Raw genomic sequence first — 18774 nt, 5'->3', positions numbered from 1 at the left:
GAGGCATCCATGGGCCCCTATCCAAGGGAGAGAGAGCGGTACGACTTTTGCTCCCAAATGGCTGGTTGCTCTCTTATGGAAAAGGGAATGGACTCCTTGTCACTCCCCCAGTTCCAGTCCCCACCACCTTCCTCTGATTTTTCAGCCACTCAGGAGGCACAGGGTGGGAGCTGTGGGTAACCAGGAGTCTTTAGCCCTGCTCTGGGAACAGGTATGTTGGCCAGAACATTCCTGGCACAATGTCCGAGTGCTCATGGGAGCAGTCCACCTTGTACATGCCTCAGACCACATGATTCCCGAGAACACCGTCAAAATAGTCCTGGCTCCTGGACAGACCACATGAATGGGTCAGTGCTACTTTTAGCACAATTGGAAAAGCTCGGGGCCAAGGACAGGGGGAGGAATGCAATGAGATCATGCAAAGCCATTAAGTCATGGCAGAGGCTCTTAGAGCTGGAGGAATTCCTTTGCAGGGCCATAGGCAATTCTTCCCTGAAAAGAAGGTAACGAACAGACCAGAAAGTCAGAAAATTCCAGATACCGTCTCAGAGTCAGCTTGAAGAATGGGACAAGAATTAGCTGGTAGAAAAGAACTGTTAGAGATGAGGTCAAGTCTGGCCGCAGCATTTGGTGGCTTGGCTGCTTGCTTTATGTGTTCTGTCCTCAGCTTTGCGTGGAAATTGCCCACCTGTTGGACTTGGGATGGAGTGGTGAACTGATGTAGTCACTCTGTGCCATGTACTGAAACCTTCCAGACAACATGGATTGAACCCTGAAGGTTTGCAGAGAAGGGAATTGCAGAGTTTACATTAAGTTGGTATTTCATAACATTATGGTTGTCAACAAGAAATTCCTCTGACATGTGAGCTGAACTATAACTATTTTCCTTCCTTCTTTCCTTCCTTCTTTCCTTCCATCTTTCCTTCCTTCCTTCCTTCCTTCGTTCCTTCCTTCCTTCCTTCTTCCCTCCCCCCCTCTCTCTCTCCCTCTCTCTCTCTTTCTGCCTTCCTGCTTGCTTACATTCTTTCTCTTTTCTTTTCTCCTCCCTTCCTTCCTTTCTTCTTGCCTGCTATTCCTTAGCTTTTTCTGGCACTCTACCACTTGAGTCACACCTCCACTTCTGGCTTTTTGGTGGTCAATTGGAGATAAGAATCTTACAGTCTTTCTCTGCCCAGGCTGGCATTTAGCTGTGGTCTTCAGATCTCCGCCTCCTTAGAGTAGCTAGGATTGCATGCAAGAGTCACCAGCACGGGACTCATTCCAGCTCTTTCTGACTCTTCCTTTTATGGCCCCATAACTCCAAGTCTCACTGGAAAGCAGCTTCCAGTCTGAAGAGAGAGTTCTTCCCAGAGCCTGGTCAGAAGGAAGTTCCTAGATCTCTGCTACCTTCCTTCAGCACTCTCCATGAGATTTCCCTTCCACTCCCCACCCCGGGCAGATCTCCCCACCAGACTGGCCAAGTCACCAAGTTGCAGGGCACGTGGAGAGAAGCGGCCTATGCATGTGAGCAGCCCTTGTGCTAATGCTGGAGCAGGGTTTGAAGTCTGACTCAGGGCACAGGGCCACCTGCTTCTACTCCCAGCACCCCATTCATCCTTCTGCTTTCCTGATCACTGCCATGGCCTGCTTTGGGCCACCACTCTGTGGGTCTGGTGCTGCTCAGAAGGGCCGGAGACTACCCAGAGGCGAGGAGGCAGCTGGCAGGGTAGTGAGTTGCCACCTGTAAGATGCCAGGGAAGAAGGACGCACCCTGACTTCAGCTAAACAGTGTGTATGGAGTTGGGGCTGCAATCCTTTTAGAATAAAGAGAAGCCTTATTATTAGTCACCCGGGGAGTTTCTCTTTCTAGTACAATAGCCTTTGTTCAGACTTTCTACTCTTTTATTTTCTCTCCTTTTTTTTCTTTCTTCTCTGCCTCCCCTGGAATTGTGCATATTGAGAAAAGTACAAGAAAGAACAAAAAAACCCCAACACATGAAAATATATAGTGTCATGTATCATCCCAAAGCAAATACTCATGTAACCACCTCCATGTTAAAAGACTGGGGATTGTTAGACAACCCCCCCCCAGCTCCTTTCTGTCCCATCACAATCAAGACATCCACCCCAAACCTGTCTTTTCCCATAATTACTTTCTTCTTTACTAGAGCAAGAGCTCTACCACTTGAGGCACACCCCAAGCCTTTTTGGTTTGTTTTTTAGATAGGGTCTGGTTTTTGTCTGGGGCTGGACTTAGAGACTTCATCCTCCTCTCAGCTGGGATTACAGCATGCTGTGCTTCACCACACCCACTTAGGCTGCAATTGTTTTTTCTTTTCTTTTTTTTTTCTTTTTCATTCATTCATTCTTTCTTTTTTCTTTTTTAGTAGAAAGGACCATGTCTTTCTTTTGTGCTTCTCTCCTGAGCTCTGCACCATGAAGGATGCCTGGCTCATGGTAAACTTTCAGAGCATATATGTTAAAAGAATGGGTGGGTCTGAGTAATTAGTACCTTTTCCTTTCTGTGTCACGGCAGGTGCTAAAGAGAGTAAATAGGAGAGCATGGGTGGTTTTGAGCCTCAGGAATTCTACCTAAAAGTGGATTATCCTATTTATTAATTCTATTGCTCCACCTTAATTTTTTTTTTTTTTTTTTGAGATTTGGAGGCACAGTCTCACTACATAGCCCAGGCCAACCTTGAACTTGAACCTCTCACATCTCCAGTCTCCTGAGTGCTGAAATTACAGGCGTGCATTACCACACTTGGTTCAACTGACTGACAAATGTATATCTGTGAAGAAGGAAGGAGGGAGCCTGTCAGGGCCTTGCAACGCCCTCTGATTGCCTCAATAGAGAGTGGTGAGGAAGCTGTCGCTGTGAGGAGCAGGTGGGAAGGTGGACAGTCAGATAACCCCAGTTTCAATGCTGGGCCTCCGTCCCCAAAGCTCAAGACGTTGTCAGCTTTCCTCTTCTGCAACATGGAAATCCCTCTGTCTGCCTCCAGGATGTTGTGGGGATGATCAGTTAATGTATTTGAAAGGTACTTAGACCAGTGTCAGGCACACCCGATGAGTGCACGTTCACACACAGAAGTCAACCTGTGGCTCCAGGCCTGAGGCTGTCACTGTGAAGAAGCTCTGGAATGCTGCTGGCAGCTGGTGAGAGCTTCCTAGGGTCACTGGGCTCCTCTTTTCTGCTGGGCTTCCTTTCCTGCGGGCTCTGGGGCCACTCCTGGCCCTGTGCACTCACAGGGGCATGTTTTTGTCTACCCTGGCTCTCAGGCTGATGGCTGCCATTTTGTAATCAGCCACCTTCACTGAAGAGATACCAAGTTTGAGTCCCTCTGGCAGGAGTTCACATTTGTGTTACTGTTTTGTCTTGTGTCAGAGGCTTCTTCTTGTCATTTCCACCGTGGCATTAATAGCCACAGAGATGCATGAGGGACAGAGGAGGTTAACTCTCAGAACCTTTCTAGCAATGACATCAGGACAGTTTCATCTGTCCATATCTGCCTCCTGAACGAGGCTGAACTCCTGCTGGAAACAAGCAATCCACAGCAAACCCAGGTCAGGCAAGAGGGCCTGGCACTGGGGTCACCCGAGGAGGAAGAGCTGCTGTCCCTTCTCTCCGGCTTGAACCCTACTCCTTCCCACCCCCCGCTCAGATCCCACCGTCGCCCTGACCGGTCAGGTGATTCTATTTCAGCACATGATAGTTCTCCAAACGGCCACACCCAGCACAGCAACAGCTTGCTGTCTGTTTGTGTTCTTAGGTTTCAAGTGGACCCTGCCATTCACCATGGCAGCCACCAGTGTGCCAACGGGAGCAGCGAGCCAGGGTCTGCCACCCAGCACTTCAGTGCATTGACTCCTTTAAACTGCGCGAGCACCCTAGAAGCGCAGAGTCAGAGAAGGCAACACTTTATAAGATCATACAGATTACAAAGCCACCCAGGATTTGAACCCAGAACTCCAACCTGAGGCCCTAATCTCTCACCACCTAATTCTGCCTCCACATTGACATGTAACATTTAAGTAAAGAAAAACACTCAGTGGAGCCTTGTGGCCCTGTCCCAAGAGACCTGTAGGCTTTTTATACGTGAAGTCACCCTGTCTTACAACCTCTCTGCCCCTCTCCTGACCCCTCCCTCCCCAGACATCACATCCATCATCCTAGTGTGGAAACCAGCCAGGGTCCAGCCGTGCTCTGCTCACAGCCATCCCTCTCCTCACCCTCCTCCCAGACACAGGGGCTGAGGGCATTGCTCCTCTCTAAGAGTGATCAAAAGACTGAATATGTAAAAGGTGCCATGTGCCTGCTTCAAATGACTTCTCAAATCAAAACATCATTCACATCCCATCAAATTCTCCATTTAACTGTACAACTCAGTGGGTTGTGTGTGTGTGAGTGTGTGTGTGTGTGTGTGTGTGTGTGCTAGTTGATTGGAGATAAGAGTCTCATCTATTCTCCTTCCTGGGCTGGCTTGAAACTTTGATCCTCAGATCTCAGCTTTCTGAGCAGCAAGGATTACGGGCATGAGCCCCAGTGCCCGGCCTCATGTGGTCTTTTACAGCCTGTCTTCTCTCACTCAGCAATAACATTCTCAAGGTTGGTGCATGTGGGCATGTGTTCCAGTGCTTCCTGCCATTGTGTGGCTGGATCAAATTCCACTGTGTGGGTTGAGCACATCTGGATTATCTCTTCATCAGTTGACGGGCATTTCTTTGGGTTGATTCTGCCTTGTGGGTTTTTTGAGCAACCCTGCTGCAAATGGTTGTATACTCTGCACAATCTCTGGGACTTGTCCTCATCTCACACTGTGTCAGATTCCCAACCCTCTTGCCCAACATCCCTGCCTCGCCTACCGGGCTCATCCAGCTGAGGGAAACAGGGAGACAGAACATTGGGTACAACTTGTGTCCAGGGCGGGGCCCTGGCTCAAGAGGGCACGTGGAACATAATCCTTCCAGCTGCCCTGTGTCTTGCGTGGCCTCCAGTCACTCCACACACATTCTTTGAGTGCTTATCCATCCCTGTGCAGGGCCCTGTGATAAGTCTTGAAACGCATTGCATAGATCTAGCTCTGTCAAGGGCTCCCTGACAAGCTCCACCGGCCCGCCTGACTTCCTTCCTGCAAGGGGAAAGAACCCAGTCTAGCACTGGATGCCTGGTGGCAGGACCTGGGCTTTATTTAATTCCCATCCCCTTCCCCACCTTGTTTACCTTTGTTAAGTCTCAGTTTCCTCTGCTCTATAATAAAGTCCCAGTACCCAGTTCATAGGCTGGTGGTGAAGACAAAGCAATGCCTCCAGTCCCCCCAGTAGCTCATCTCAGGAAAGGCTGAGGGAAACCTAACCCTTCTGTGGCATCTATGGAGAAGTAGGAACTCCCGGAAGAAGAAGATGGCATAGGAAGGCTGATTTGTTCTGTTTGTTTGTCCTGGTACCAGGGCTTGAACTCAAGGCATCTCAAGGGCAGGAGGAAGGAGGAAGCTTGGTATGTCTCCATCTAAGGTGGGGCAGACAGGTCAGTGATAGGATTTGATACCAGAGCTGAGAAGAGGGGCTGGGCAGGGCTACATTGAACCTCAGGACACCCCATAGGAGCTTTTAGCTCCCAGAGATTCCACCTAAAACTCTCAAGGTTGATTTATAACCTTCCAGCATCGCCACAGGCTGCTTTGTGGAACTGCTTATTAGACAAATGGTCTGTCTTTTAGAATCCACAGTGCTTGTATCCAGATATGCGTTATCATAATTCTTTAATGAATGAAATATGAATGTAAAAAGGAATTCACTCATCTATGTTGGGCCAGTACTGGAGCTTGCACTCAAGGCCTGACTCTCTGTTTTCACTTATTCACACCATTCATTTATTCATGCATGCATGCGTTCATCTATTTTGTGCCAGAACTTAGGGTCTAGCTTTCAGGCTTGGCTTTTTTCTTTTCATTCATAGCTGGTGCTCTACTACCTGAGCCATGCTTCTGTTTATAAGGAAGACATCTTGTTGAGAGATCTAGGGAGAGAAGGATTTGGGAAACTTCACACTCAATATTGTTTTAAAATGCTGACTAGCTAGGATGAGGTGAGACAGAGATTGGAATACACAATAAAAATGCAGATGGATACTATAGCCGGACCAGGTCCCAAATGTCAATATGTTTTTTTCTCTTACATTCTACTTTAAATAAAGATGGAATTTGTAGACATTTTTATTATAAGAAAGGCTTATGCAAGTAAAATGATAAACTTTAATAAAAAAAAAAGCTTGGCCCTATAGCAAGAGATTAGCAAATGAATAAATGTATATGTTTTAAATGAATATAAAGTATCCTTTAAATTGTTGTTGCTTTTTAAAATCTGACTAAGCTACACTGGGTACAGAATGCCTCTGGTGTTCAGAATCCTCTTCTTTTTTCATTCCTTCTCCACTTCCCTTTCCTGAAGCAGAGCAGCCATGTCTGCTTATGCTGGTCATTCTGTGGACTTAGAGTTCCCAAGAGTACATACTCAGAGCAAGAGTGACAGGAGTAATTTAAAGCCATCAAGCCTTACTCCTTTTGCAGAGTCACAATGCCATCTGTAGCACTAACACTGGAGAAAAGATACATTTTGTGGAATCCAGATTTGCTCAAATATTTTGTCATGGAACCCCCTTTTTGGCCATAAGGCCAGTGACTACAGTTGGGAATTCACAGATAAAAATGGATGAGCTCAGGCCAGGAGTTTGGCCTAGTGGTTAAAGTGCTTGCCTAGCATGCACGAAGACCTGGGTTCGATTCCTCGGTACCACATACATAGCAAAAAAAAGCCAGAAGTGGTGCTGTGGCTCAAGTGGTAGAGCTCTAGCCTTGAGAAAATCCACGGACAGTGCTCAGGCCCTGAGCCCAAGCCCAGGACTGGCAAAAAAAAAAAATGGATGAGCTCCATTCTTGTGACATTTATCAGTCAGAGATACAGGGTATATATACCCAGTCACACCTGCACAGAGTGAGTGGGTGACCTTACTAGTTATTTTACTTTTAAGGGTAAGATGATGGCAAAATCAACAGCTATTGCAAATTAAAATGATACACCAGATATCCATTCCTACTTAGTTGTTTTTTTAAAGTAAATGTTGGGTTTTAGCCTCAAAAACACCCTCCAAGCCTATGTCACATTCCTGTAATCCCAGAAGTTGAGAGACTGAAGCAGGAGGATGTCCAGTTCAAGGAGGCTGGGCTATATAGTGAGACCATGCCTTAAACAAACAACAACAATAATAAAACTTATTCTTAAACCAGGTACTGTTGGCTCACTCTGGTAATCCTAACTACTCGGGAGGCCGAGATCTGAGGATCTTGGTTCAAAACTAGCCTGTTAGGCAGCAAAGTCCATGAGATTCTTATTTCCAATTAACCACCAAAAAGCTAATAGTAGAGCTGTGGCTCAAGTGACAGAGTACTAGCCTTGAGTAAAAAAAGCTCCAGGACAGCATCCAGGTCTTTAGCTCTCATAAGCCCCAGGACTGACTCCAAAAACAAACAAACAACAATAACAACAACAACAAACCCAAACAATAAACAAAACCCAAACTCCTCTTTCACTTCCCCAGAAAGTTCAAAGAAAACACTTTTTATGTTGTGTTTTCATTTGTTGCTTGGTTGGTTTAAGATAAGATCTAGCTACTCACTCAAGCTGACCTGGAACTCACTATGTGGCTAAGCTGACCTGGAACTTGTGATTTTCCAGCCTCCTGCCTCCAATAGGCTGGGATTACAGGTGTATACCACCACACCCAGAAAACCATTTCTTAAGTGCTGATCCATGTGCTAGACCTGGGTTTTGATGTATGTCCATGTAACTTCACACCATGGGAGATAAATGTTAGCTTAGTTTTCTTACCAAGGAAATAGAATCAGAAAAGGAGAAACTCAATTCATATCTCAAATGGGCTTGCTCAGCAAAGCACTGGGGCAACCCAAATCTCTTGAATTTTATGGCTACTTGGGGCAAGAGGCAGAGCCCAGTTTCACATTATTACCACTGAGAGATTCTGTCCACTAAGTACACAGGACCAGCATCTCTGAAGGAGAATCCCCAAGACCACAGTATCTACTGCCACCCAAATCTGAGCATCCTCTAAGCCCCATCCCATGGCCTCAGACTTAAAGGGCTATTGGCGAACTGATTAGTTTCCGTGACTCCTTTGATTTCTCTTCTCTCCAGTTCCTTTGTCTTATATCTGTGTCAGGGTGCCCTGAGGCAGCAGGAAGAAGCCAGAAGGCTGCTGGAAGCCCTACTGTGGACATAAAACCTGTTGCAAACATATGCACATGCACATGCACAAGAGCACGCACAAACACACATGTGGATGTGTGCACGCACACAGGACACCTATGAGATTAGTGCTAGGGGCTTGCAAATTTGAAGTCATGCCTATCATTCAACCAAAGGCTAATACAGCACACAAACACGGAGCCACCACCAACTACACAGTAGGAATGGTGCACATTTGCCCAGTATTTAAGTCTCTTCCGAGTGTTGGTCCCCTTTACCACCTGAGGGGTCACATTATTTTTGAGGCAGTAGCAGTGTGCCACCTTTAGGCCCCCCCAGGCTTCCCCTGAGCTGGCTCCATACCCCCTGCATATCTGGCAATGACAGCAGAGCCTGGCACCCAAGCTGTGGGTTCTTCATCCCCCACTGTGATCCCACACCCCTAGTATGCACGCACACTCACCATGAGATGTTGAAAGAGCCAAGAACGCATTATATTGGTGGCGTGCTTGGGCAAGACTCCTCGTTTGTTCTTGGACTTCTTATCCTCATTGTCCAGGAGAGAGGTGAGGTCAAGGTTAACCTTCAAGGGGCACGTGGAGAAAAAATCAGCATCAGCAGCCTGTGAGGCCAGTGGCTAGGGACCTGTTGTCATAGTGACAGCAGGCTCTTGATGCCAGTCCCCATTCCCAACTCATTCTTAGGGCCCTGGGGAGGTCACCTTTCCCTCTCACCACACATGGGGCCCCTCAGAGAATGGAGATGAGGCTTGGGGGTGAGGGGAGAAGGGAAGGAGAAGGAGGAGAGACGGGAGAAAGGGGATGGGAGAGGAGATAGAGGAATTAGCAAGATTCATGCAGAGTCCTGAAGATATGAATTTGCCATAAACCATCTAACAGTGATTAGCATTTCTGTGATACTTAACTGAGCACAAACCACTCTCCTATTATCACCACAGTTAATCCTCACAACAACCCTGTAGGTTGGTTGGGTTGTTTGCAAGATGGTATTAATCCCCCTTTATTGATAAGAACTCTGAGGCTTTGAGAGGTCAGGAAACTTCTCCAAGATCACAGAGTTATTGTCAGATTTCAGGCTCTGGCTGCAGATTTTTCTATAGATCTGCCATGTATTTATCACCCAGCTGCAGAGTGGCCGTCTGGAGTGTAGGAGTAGGAAGTTACAGGATCCTCTGATATAAAACTCAGGAGGCAGCCAAACCTCTAATGTTCATAAAACCTAGCCAGACCCAGCTTCTTATCTGTAAAGCAAGGGTCATGCTGCCTCTTAGGGGATAGTGGAGATTGAACCAATCACCATGTAAGTGCCTAGCAGGTAATAAGCAATCAACAGGGCCCACCCCCATAGCCATGCACAGGCACTACACCTACAGACACTCACCTGTGTGTTCTGGATCTGGATGGCTCCCTGGGGGATTGCTTGGGTGACCACCTGACCCTGGGAGGTTACCATGGTAACGGGTTGGTATAAGGCTCCACCTGAGGAGACAACCAGTTTTGGGGTTCCCTGCCATGGTGGGAGTGGGGGTGGGGAAGAAGATTAACAGGGTCCCCAGTTTTCTTGGTATTCACATGTGATAACCCTGGGGCTCTGTAGCACTGAGGTTGCTTCTTCCTCTTATAGAAGAGGAGTGGATTGGGATGGGGTATGGTGTCCAGTGGTGAGGAGAGGCTCTAGTGGAAAATATTTGGGGGAAGTGACATAGCTGGGTGGTATGGGGGTGAAAGACATCCTGAGAATTTGACCCAAATTCTTGCCAACCCATTACAATCAAGTCTTGGTGATAACTATTTGCAGAATGTTTTAGTTAAGCACCTGAACCCAAAGATCCCTCCATTGGCACAAGGCTACTCCCCAGTCCCAGATTTCCTCAGGGGCCATCCTTTCTTCTCCCAGGGCCAACTCCTCCCCCAATCCCAACATCCATTCCCTGCACTGACCTGACACGACTTGTGAGTTGACAGTTGTCATGGCGATGTTGCCCTGTTGGAGCGCTGAGGCGGGGACCACAATCCCCTGGGGGTTGCTGGAGACTCCAGACATGGAATTGGGGGAATTCTGCAGGAGGTCCTGGCAGTAAGGGAGGTGTGATTTGTGACAATGTCCCTGCAAACTTAGCCCCGAAGCCCTTCTCTCCCTTCTCCCTTCCAGTCTTCCCCCCTCCTCCTCCTGCTCTCCTCAGACCTAAATCCAGAAAGATGAGTCTCATGACTTCTTAGAAAGGATGAATAAGAAGGCTCAATATTATGAAAACAGACACAACCAAAACCTAAATGCTAACAATAGCTGTCTGCTTGGCTTCCATTCTCCAGCCAAATCAAAGTACAAATTATTTCCAAAGTCATACTGGACCCAATCCCTGCTGCACTTTGGAAACTTCGAGAATGATGCCTGAGATCCAGTCTCAGAGATTCTTCTTTATAGGTCAGGGGTGGGTCATGGGCTTTGGAGTTCCAGAATCCCCAGGTAAATTTTGACTGCCATCCCTCAGCTTTTCTGCTCAAGGCTGGTGTTGTATTACTTAAGCCACAGCACCACTTCCAGCTTTTTATTAGTTTATTGGAGATAAGAGGCTCATGGACTTTCCTGGCCAGGCTGGCTTTAGAAGGGATCTGGAACCTTCAGCCTCCTGTTGTAGCTAGAAGTATAAGTAAGAATGGGTAGGAGCCCTTGGCACCCAGCTCTGCACGTGATTCTGTTGTGTAGACAATTTCACTTTCCCTACTCAGGGTCTACTTAACCCGCAGACTCATGGGTTCCAGTTGTTTTCCTGACCTTGCCCCTTCACTTCTCTTCTTTGCAAACCTCTGTGAGGATCATGACATGTATTATACTACATACCAAGCACAAAGCAACTTCCATGAAACCCATGGAGGCTGTAGGCTTGGAGCACCCAGAAAGAAAAAGAACTGGAGGCATGGTGGCTCACACCTGTAATCCTAGCTACTCAGGAAGCTGAGATCTGAGGAACAAGGTTCTAAGCAAGCCCAGGCATAAAAGGACCTGAGACTCTTATCTCCAATTAACCTCTAGAAAATGGGAAGTGGAGCTTGGCTCAAGAGTAGAGTGGGGCCGGGAGTTTGGCCTAGTGGTAGAGTGCTTGCCTAGCATGCACGGAGGCCTGAGTTTGATTCCTCGGTACCATATACATAGAAAAAAAAAAGAGTAGAGTGGTAGTCTTCAGATGAAGAGCTCAGGGACAGCAACCAGGCTGAGCTCAAGCCATGACCCACCAAAAAAAAAAAAAAAAAAAAAAAAAGAGAAAGAACAAAAGAAAGAAAGAAAGAAAGAAAGAAAGAAAGAAAAAAGAACTGGGTGTGTGAGAGGTCAGTATCTCTAGGTTTGAAGCAAGCAAGATAAATAGTGATATATATATATATAAAACATATATATAACATATATGTACACACAAACACATGCAGTACACATGTAAACATAGATGTATATGTGTATACATATATATGTATATCTGTATATATATTATCCCTCCTTGCCATCCTAAGATATTAAACAATGAAGGCGTGCATGGTTAGTAAGGTATTATAGAAGGTTTGGAAGCTGAGCCTGGGTCTCTTAGCTCCTCCTACTTTCATTATCAAAAACCAAACAAGATCTGAGCTGAAGGTCAGTGGCGCAGGCATGTCATCTTAACCAAGCAGGAGGCTGAGATCTGAGAACTGAAGTTTGAAGCCAGCCCAGGCAGACAAATCTAAAAGACTTTTCTTTCCCAGCAAAAAGTCAACAAGTGGAGCTGAGGCTCAAGTGGTAGAGTGCCCAGCGGTGAGCAAAGAGAACAGAAGGCCCTGAGTTCAAGTCTCTTATACCCACACCAAAAAAAAAATAAAAGAAAAAAGGAAAGGAAAGGAAAGAAAAATGGGGGTTTGAATTAGTAAATCCAACAGCCACTTAATTTAAGTAGAGATTTTAAAGCTCGTATCCTGGAATAATAAATAAGGTCTGACCTCCAAAGGTTTAAAGACAGGTAATCAGTTAAGAAATTAGACTAAAAATGGAGAAGAAAGATGGCCCTAGCTTTCTAGTTTTGGTTTAGGGCTTGAAGAAGCTTCAGCCTCTAAGGAAAGTTTGAGCCTGAAATGAGGAGACTGTGCTTAGAAGAACCCTCGAGCCAAGACTTCCTACCTGCAGCTGCAGACCAAGGGAAAATGTCACAGCGCTGGGACACTGCTCTAGTGAGACCTCTCAACCCCTGGCACCATGGAAACTGGCAGAACCTCTTAGGAAGTGGAAGTCACACTGATTACCACATCTCACTCAATTCTGTTGATTAAATCCCTATTGGTGGCTCCTCCCCAGCTGCTTCGTGTGTGTGTGTGTGTGTGTGTGTGTGTGTGTGTGTGTGTGTGTGTGTGTTTATCCTTTGGGATGGTCCCTGTCCCCAGTAGCACCTATAAATAAGTAGCTCCCAGAGAGTGGAGTGCATCCCTCCTTCCTCCCACCTGCCATCACGTGAGACTTCTGGGTGGGTGAGGCGGGAGGAGGCTTTGCTTCTATTCTCGGTTCCTCTCTTGTTGCTGTGACCTTGGGAATGAGAGATGGAGCTCTGGCCTTGGCCTCCCATCTCTGGAGCTCTAAAGGCTTTGCAGCCTGGGAGGTTCACTTGGGAACAGAACTCTTGACCTGCCTGTTTTTAGGAAATGAGCATGGCATGCAGAAACCTAGAAACTCTAAGAGCCCTTTCAAAGCTGCCACAAATTCCAGCTCCCTGTGGTACGAGTAAGAAATGGAGGCTTGGAGGACCCAAGACCACTCAGTTGGTTTTCAGTAATAAGAATAGAATTCAGATGCCCACCAATACTGAATACACATCTTGGGCAAAGATCTAAGCTACACAAGGCTCCTTGCTTAGTCACTGAAGGCAAGGTAAAGAGAGAAAAATGGCCCAAACTCACAAGTCCAGATTACCTTTCTGTGGGCTCCTATTCCTTGTTTACAAAGAGGCATTGGCCTTCTTGCCCCTGCCTGCATACAGAAGCCCTTGACCCCATCCCTTCTGTCATGAGACTGACCCAGGGTTGTGGTTTCCCTATTCTAACATCCCAGACAGACATTCTCATAAGATGTAAAGCAGCACGGATCTTAACTGCAGCTGAAAGAAACCTGCAAGTTCAATTTAATAGGGAGAGGGGAATAGTATGTGCTTTGCCCTAAAACCAATGGGAGAGGTTGTTCAAAAAAATCCCTCCTGGGGCCAGGAGTTTGGCCTAGCATGTATTAAGACCTGGGTTCGATTCCTCAGTACCATATACATAGAAAAAGCCAAAGTGATGCTGTTGTTCAAGTGGTAGAGCTCTAGCCTTGAGAAAGCCCAATGACAGCGTTCATGCCCTGAGCTCAAACCAGAATTAGCAAAAAAAAAAAAAAGGAAAAAATGCCTCCTTTGCCAGGCACTAGTGGATCATGGCTGAAATCCTAGCTTTTAGGATAAGATCCGAGGATGTCAGTTCAAAACCAGCTCAAAGCAGGAAAATCCGTCGCTATAATCGTCAATTAAACACATATACAAAGAAGGCAGATGTGGAGCTGTAGCTCATTAGCAGAGTATCAGCCTTGAATAAAAAAGCTAGAGGACAGTGTCCAGGCTCTGAACCAACACACACATACACCCCCCCCCCACACACACACCCCCACACACATACACACACACTCACCTCCTTTGGAATCATTCATGCTTTAGTGTTCCTGTTTGGGAAGTCAGAGCTTGACTCTGGAGCCTTAGACCACTTGGCCATCCTGACACCTTAGTGTTCCTCTTTGGGTAGAGATACCCGTGAAACTCGGGAATAAAGAATTGCCCCAGATCCTGCTCACTCAAAGTCAGTAATGTAAATATGAAACGTGGAGTTGGAGGTGTGGCGCAGGTGGTGGACAGCCAGCCAATGAGCAAAAGTATCAGATACCAAGTTTGAGTCTCAGAAAAAAAAATATAGATGATGTATATCTGAAGGGTGAGGTAGCATCTAGATACTTCATTTGCTTACTCTGACTGTGGCTGCTCCCCTCCTCTGTGGCTTGGTTAGCCTCCATCCCACTGGTTTGGGTAACTAAAGGCAATTTATGCATGGGATTGGATCTTTCTCCTACTTGCTTCCCCCTTTCTGAGGCTTTGTCTGGTAAGTGCAGACGAAGCCAAATGAATGGGATGAAATGGAGAATTTCAGCGGATGAGATAGATTATGGGCAAGGCCACGGGTGGCCACATCATAGCTGGGGCAGTAATAAGAAAGCAAGATTTCAAGGCATCCCTAGGGTCTGGGGAAATGCTATCCATCTCCCACATCTGCCAATAGATGTTGTTTCACAAACATCCTGAGAATTGGGATGTTTTGAAAGACATGGGTTCTCAGACCATCAACCACGGTGTGGTTTCTACTGCTCTTTTTGGAGGCAGAACCATTCTGTGTAGGCCAGGCTGGTCTTGAATTTGTGATCTTCTACTTCAGTATCCGAAGTGCTGGTATTATAGGTATGTGTCACCACGCCAGGCTCTACCCTGAGATTTCAGGTTAGCCTCATCATAACGTTATGGAGGTCAGTACAAGAGAAGTTATTCCACTTGCCTGAAGAGAAATTGAGAGCTGGAGAAAGCAAGTGACTTCTCAGAGTCAAATAGCTTTGCCTTAAGTGTTCGTACTGTATCTCTGAGTATAGGATGAAAGTCACAGAGCCAGGAAATGGGTTTTGGGGTCAGGAACACAAGCTGTACAGTGCCAGCACACACCCTGGCACTTTTAGCCATCCAATAATTTATTTCCCACTTCCTTTGGCTGAAGTCACTAAACTAGGGATTAAAAACCTGTCCTCAAAGTCCTGCAGCCACTTGGGTTCTTTACTTAGCAACAGAAGAGGTTCAGCTGAGGTTGCACACCCAGACTGAGTAGCACAAACCTTTGCCACACTTCCTCTGGTCCTGCCTGATGCTTGTGAACCAGCCCTAGGACTCTAAGCACAGGCTCTATTACACTAGCTCCAAGATTCTACCCTTAGGCTCTATTTTATAGAATGGGAATAAAGGCCACTCTAAGATTCTGGGGGTAGTCTAGAGGTCTTGTCTGAGCCCCCATTGCTGCAGTGGCCCCTGGAAAGAATCTGTGGGCCAAGCATGCAGTATTATCACCTCCTTGGATAAGCTTCCTCTGGGACTTCTCAGACTCCATGCCCAGGTAGATGCTGCTTTGTGAGGATCTAAACACAAGAGCCTTCCAGGCCCTGCAGCACCCAAGAAGAGGTGAGAAACATGTCTGGTACCATTTCAGTGACATTTTCTAGTGTTCAGAGTCTCCTAAATATACTGAAGTTTGGAAACCCATAGTCTCTGCTAGCAATCCCAGAAGCTACCCATGTTCCCTCTCGTCTTCCTGTGTGCAGTTTAGACACAAAGGCAAAGAGCCCATCAAAAGAGGCAGAGCGTAGTAGAGTGGAGGGCAGGTTGCTCCGGGGTGCTATCTACTGGAACAGCTGCAGCACCCACCCTCCCGTGCCCATCAGGAATTCTTTCTGGACCTTAATGGTTACTTGGTGAATTTTACTCCAAATCTCAATTTTGGAAAAGGATAATTTGTTCAAAGAGAAAATTTAGTAGAATGCAGAAAGGGCTCTAGAATGACTCTTGGAAGTTTGGGAGCCGAGGAGTGATGGAGCACATATATCTCGTTCCTGAGCCTCTGTTCATCGCTGTTAATAAATGGCCCAAGATACCAAGGAAGACTCATTTCTACCCAAGGAGAACAATGTTCTGGGATAAATAAATAAAGGAGTGAGGGAAAGAAATGACAAACTTTCCTTTAAAGCTATTTTGAAATAGTGGGGATTTTATCTTATTAAGACACCTGTGAAACAGGAAAATGAACAGGATGGCTTTCCAAAGGCCTTTGAGGCCAAGGATGGCAGAAAAAATTGTGAAGCTATTTCCTAGAAGGTGGGGAGGTGGGGGAAGGGGTAGAAGAAGCAGGGGACAATGCAGACAGCCTGAGCCATCTGCTATCCTCACCCTGGCCGCTAGGGGTCTCTGAAGATCCACCTCCTCTGTGGATCAATTGACTCAGACCAGCTCATCAAAGACTCCTAAGAGGACAGCAGGCCAGGGCAGAAGGTAGGGCTAGAGTGGGTTCTGAGGACCCTACTTCCACTGGAGAGCTTGTTCCCACCCTACCAAGGGCATGTCTAGGGATCATGATCTTGACTTCAGTGCTTCTCATCTGACTTATATGATGGGAATAGAGGAGAACCAGAGTCTCTTGTTATGCCAGTATCCTCTTAACCTGGCTTGGTTATAGGTTTTTATTTGTTTATTATTTTGTGGGGGGCTGAGGGTGTGGCTTAGTAGACAGTGCTTGCCTAGCACGCTTGAAGCCCTGGGTTCTATTCCTCAGTACCAAGGCTTGAACTCAGCGCCTAGGTACTGTCTCTGAGCTTCTTTGTGCTCAAGGTTAGTGCTCTACTACTTGAGTGTCAGTGCCACTTCTAGATTTTTCTGAGTAGTTTATTAGAGATAAGAATCTCATACACTTTACTGCCTGGGATGGCTTTGAACTGTGATCCTCAGGTCTCCAGCGTCCTGAGAAGCTAGGATTATAGGTATGAGACACCGGTGCCCTACTTTGCTTGAGAGTAAGGAGACTCCTTTTCTTCTTTGCCAGTCGTGGGGCTTGAATGCAAGGCCTGCACACTGTTCCTGAGCTTCTTTTGCTGAAAGCTAGCATTCTACCACCTGACCCACAGCACTACTTCTGGCCTTTTCTGTTTATGTGGTACTCAAGAATCAAACCCACGGCTTCATTCATGCTAGATAAGCACTCTACAATTATCTTACATTCCTCAGCCCCAAGAAGGCTCTTTATTTGAATTCCCCAACACTGGCCATGCACCGTTAAGTGCGTGGTAGGTGACTGGTAGGTCTGAGGGTGTGTGTGTGTGTGTGTGTGTGTGTGTGTGTGTGTGTGCAAGGGTGTGCACCTGTGTGCCTTAGGTGAGTGGAAAGGTTACTTCGGTCCTAAGATACCCTTCCTAGCAAGTTCTAGCAGAGCTAGAGTCCAATTTTAGATCAAGAAAAGCTAGGTTCACAAACTCACGAAAACCAACATGGTGCCTCATCTTGCCCTGTTCCTCTTCCATTGGGGACTCAGTGGAGATGGAGTTCAAATCTGTGGGGACACACAGCAGCTGCTGCTCTTTAAGGAACATTCCTTTTAGAAGGAGAGAAGCTCTTTGGTTTCGCTGGCCTAACGGCTGCAGGAACAACCTCCCCTTGGTCTTTTGGCCCTGTGGCAAGGCTTAAGAACCTGAAGAAAGACAGCTCTAATGCCTATGCCTGGAATTACGCATCAGGAACTCAATCTGGTGTCTTCTTTCCTTCTAAGCAGTGATCCTTCTAAGGTGGGTCACTCGGCCACGCCCCCCACTGGATCTTAAAACTCCCAAGTGAGGCCAGCCATGGGGCACACCTTCCAGGTCCCAGCTGGACTGACTGACCTCCATGACATTTGGCCTCTGCCAACTGCTCAGAAGACCGTAGGCAAGCCCCCCCATTCCCAGGAAGGGATGTGTGGAGGATGTACTCCCTTCCTAGCCTGCTGGGGAGTCACAGAGCCGAACAACAATTTCCCTTTGCATGCCACTAAGCCCAGCTCCTCAGAACTGTGCTCGCTTTGGTTTCCCTTCTCCCCAGTGCCCATTGACTAGTCTCTGAATCCATGAGCAATAACCAGACACGTCATTTCTCCTCATTTGGGACCCTGGAGATCCTGCTTTGCTTTGTCATTGTTTATGAGATCATAAGAAGAAGATAGGTTCTAGGGTAGCCCACTTTAGACTGTGTCACTTAGGACATGTGTGACTTTCTTTTGTCAGTTTATCTTTCAGCAGTACATTCCATTTATTTGTTCCCCAATGTGTCTCTAGCCCTCACCCGTACCTTCTCCATTCTCTTTAAAATCTTTAGCAGTTGGCCATGATGATTGGCCTCAAAATATATCCCGTTTCTCATAAATCTGGTTGCAAGACACTCAGTCTATGTTGAAGTTAGGGACTGTGCCACCTCCATTTTCAAGCCAGAGAACTCAGAAGGCTCTCGTAGGTGTTCCAATGAAAACAATGACAATACAGGAATGGATAATTCACTCTGTCTTTTTCTTTCTTGGGATTTCATTTGTTTGTTTTTGCCAGTCCTGAGGCTTGAACCCCTGAGCCTCTCTGTGCTCCAGGCTAGCACGCTACCACTTCTAGCACAGCACCACTTCCAGCTTTTTCTGCTTATGTGGTACTGAGGAATCGAACCTAAGGCTTCATGGTAAGTGCTCTACCACCAAGCCACCTTCCCAGCCCCTCTCCCGGGATTCTGATAGGTTCCTCGATTTCGCTCAGACCTCTTTCTGCACTGGGCCTCTTTTAGACATGTCATTAATTCCCAAGCCTGACTGGAAGGCTTCCTACCCTAGAACAGTCCTCTCAAGGCCAATGAAAAGCAGCTTCTCCCAATGTACCTAATCCACACTG

The 18774-nt window shown here is 46.9% G+C and overlaps 1 protein-coding gene across 2 annotated transcripts in view; it reads right to left on the bottom strand.

The window, feature by feature from the left end:
• Nucleotides 1–18774, bottom strand: part of Pknox2 (PBX/knotted 1 homeobox 2) — a 245572-nt gene that overhangs the window by 7723 nt on the left and 219075 nt on the right. For both annotated transcript variants that reach the window (XM_090319655.1, XM_090319656.1), the window contains 3 exons: nucleotides 10203–10332; nucleotides 9643–9740; nucleotides 8705–8824 (listed from right to left, as the gene is read on the bottom strand). In XM_090319655.1, coding sequence (XP_090175781.1) covers nucleotides 8705–8824; nucleotides 9643–9740; nucleotides 10203–10332 — 348 coding nt within the window. The remainder of the gene's footprint in view (nucleotides 1–8704; nucleotides 8825–9642; nucleotides 9741–10202; nucleotides 10333–18774) is intronic.

Source organism: Megascapheus bottae, chromosome 27, assembly GCF_031878675.1.
Source record: "Megascapheus bottae isolate mThoBot1 chromosome 27, mThoBot2.hap1, whole genome shotgun sequence".
NCBI lineage: Eukaryota > Metazoa > Chordata > Mammalia > Rodentia > Geomyidae > Megascapheus > Megascapheus bottae.
The sequence above is the reverse complement of the archived record's forward strand: the minus strand, read 5'-3'. Positions and strand labels throughout refer to the sequence as shown.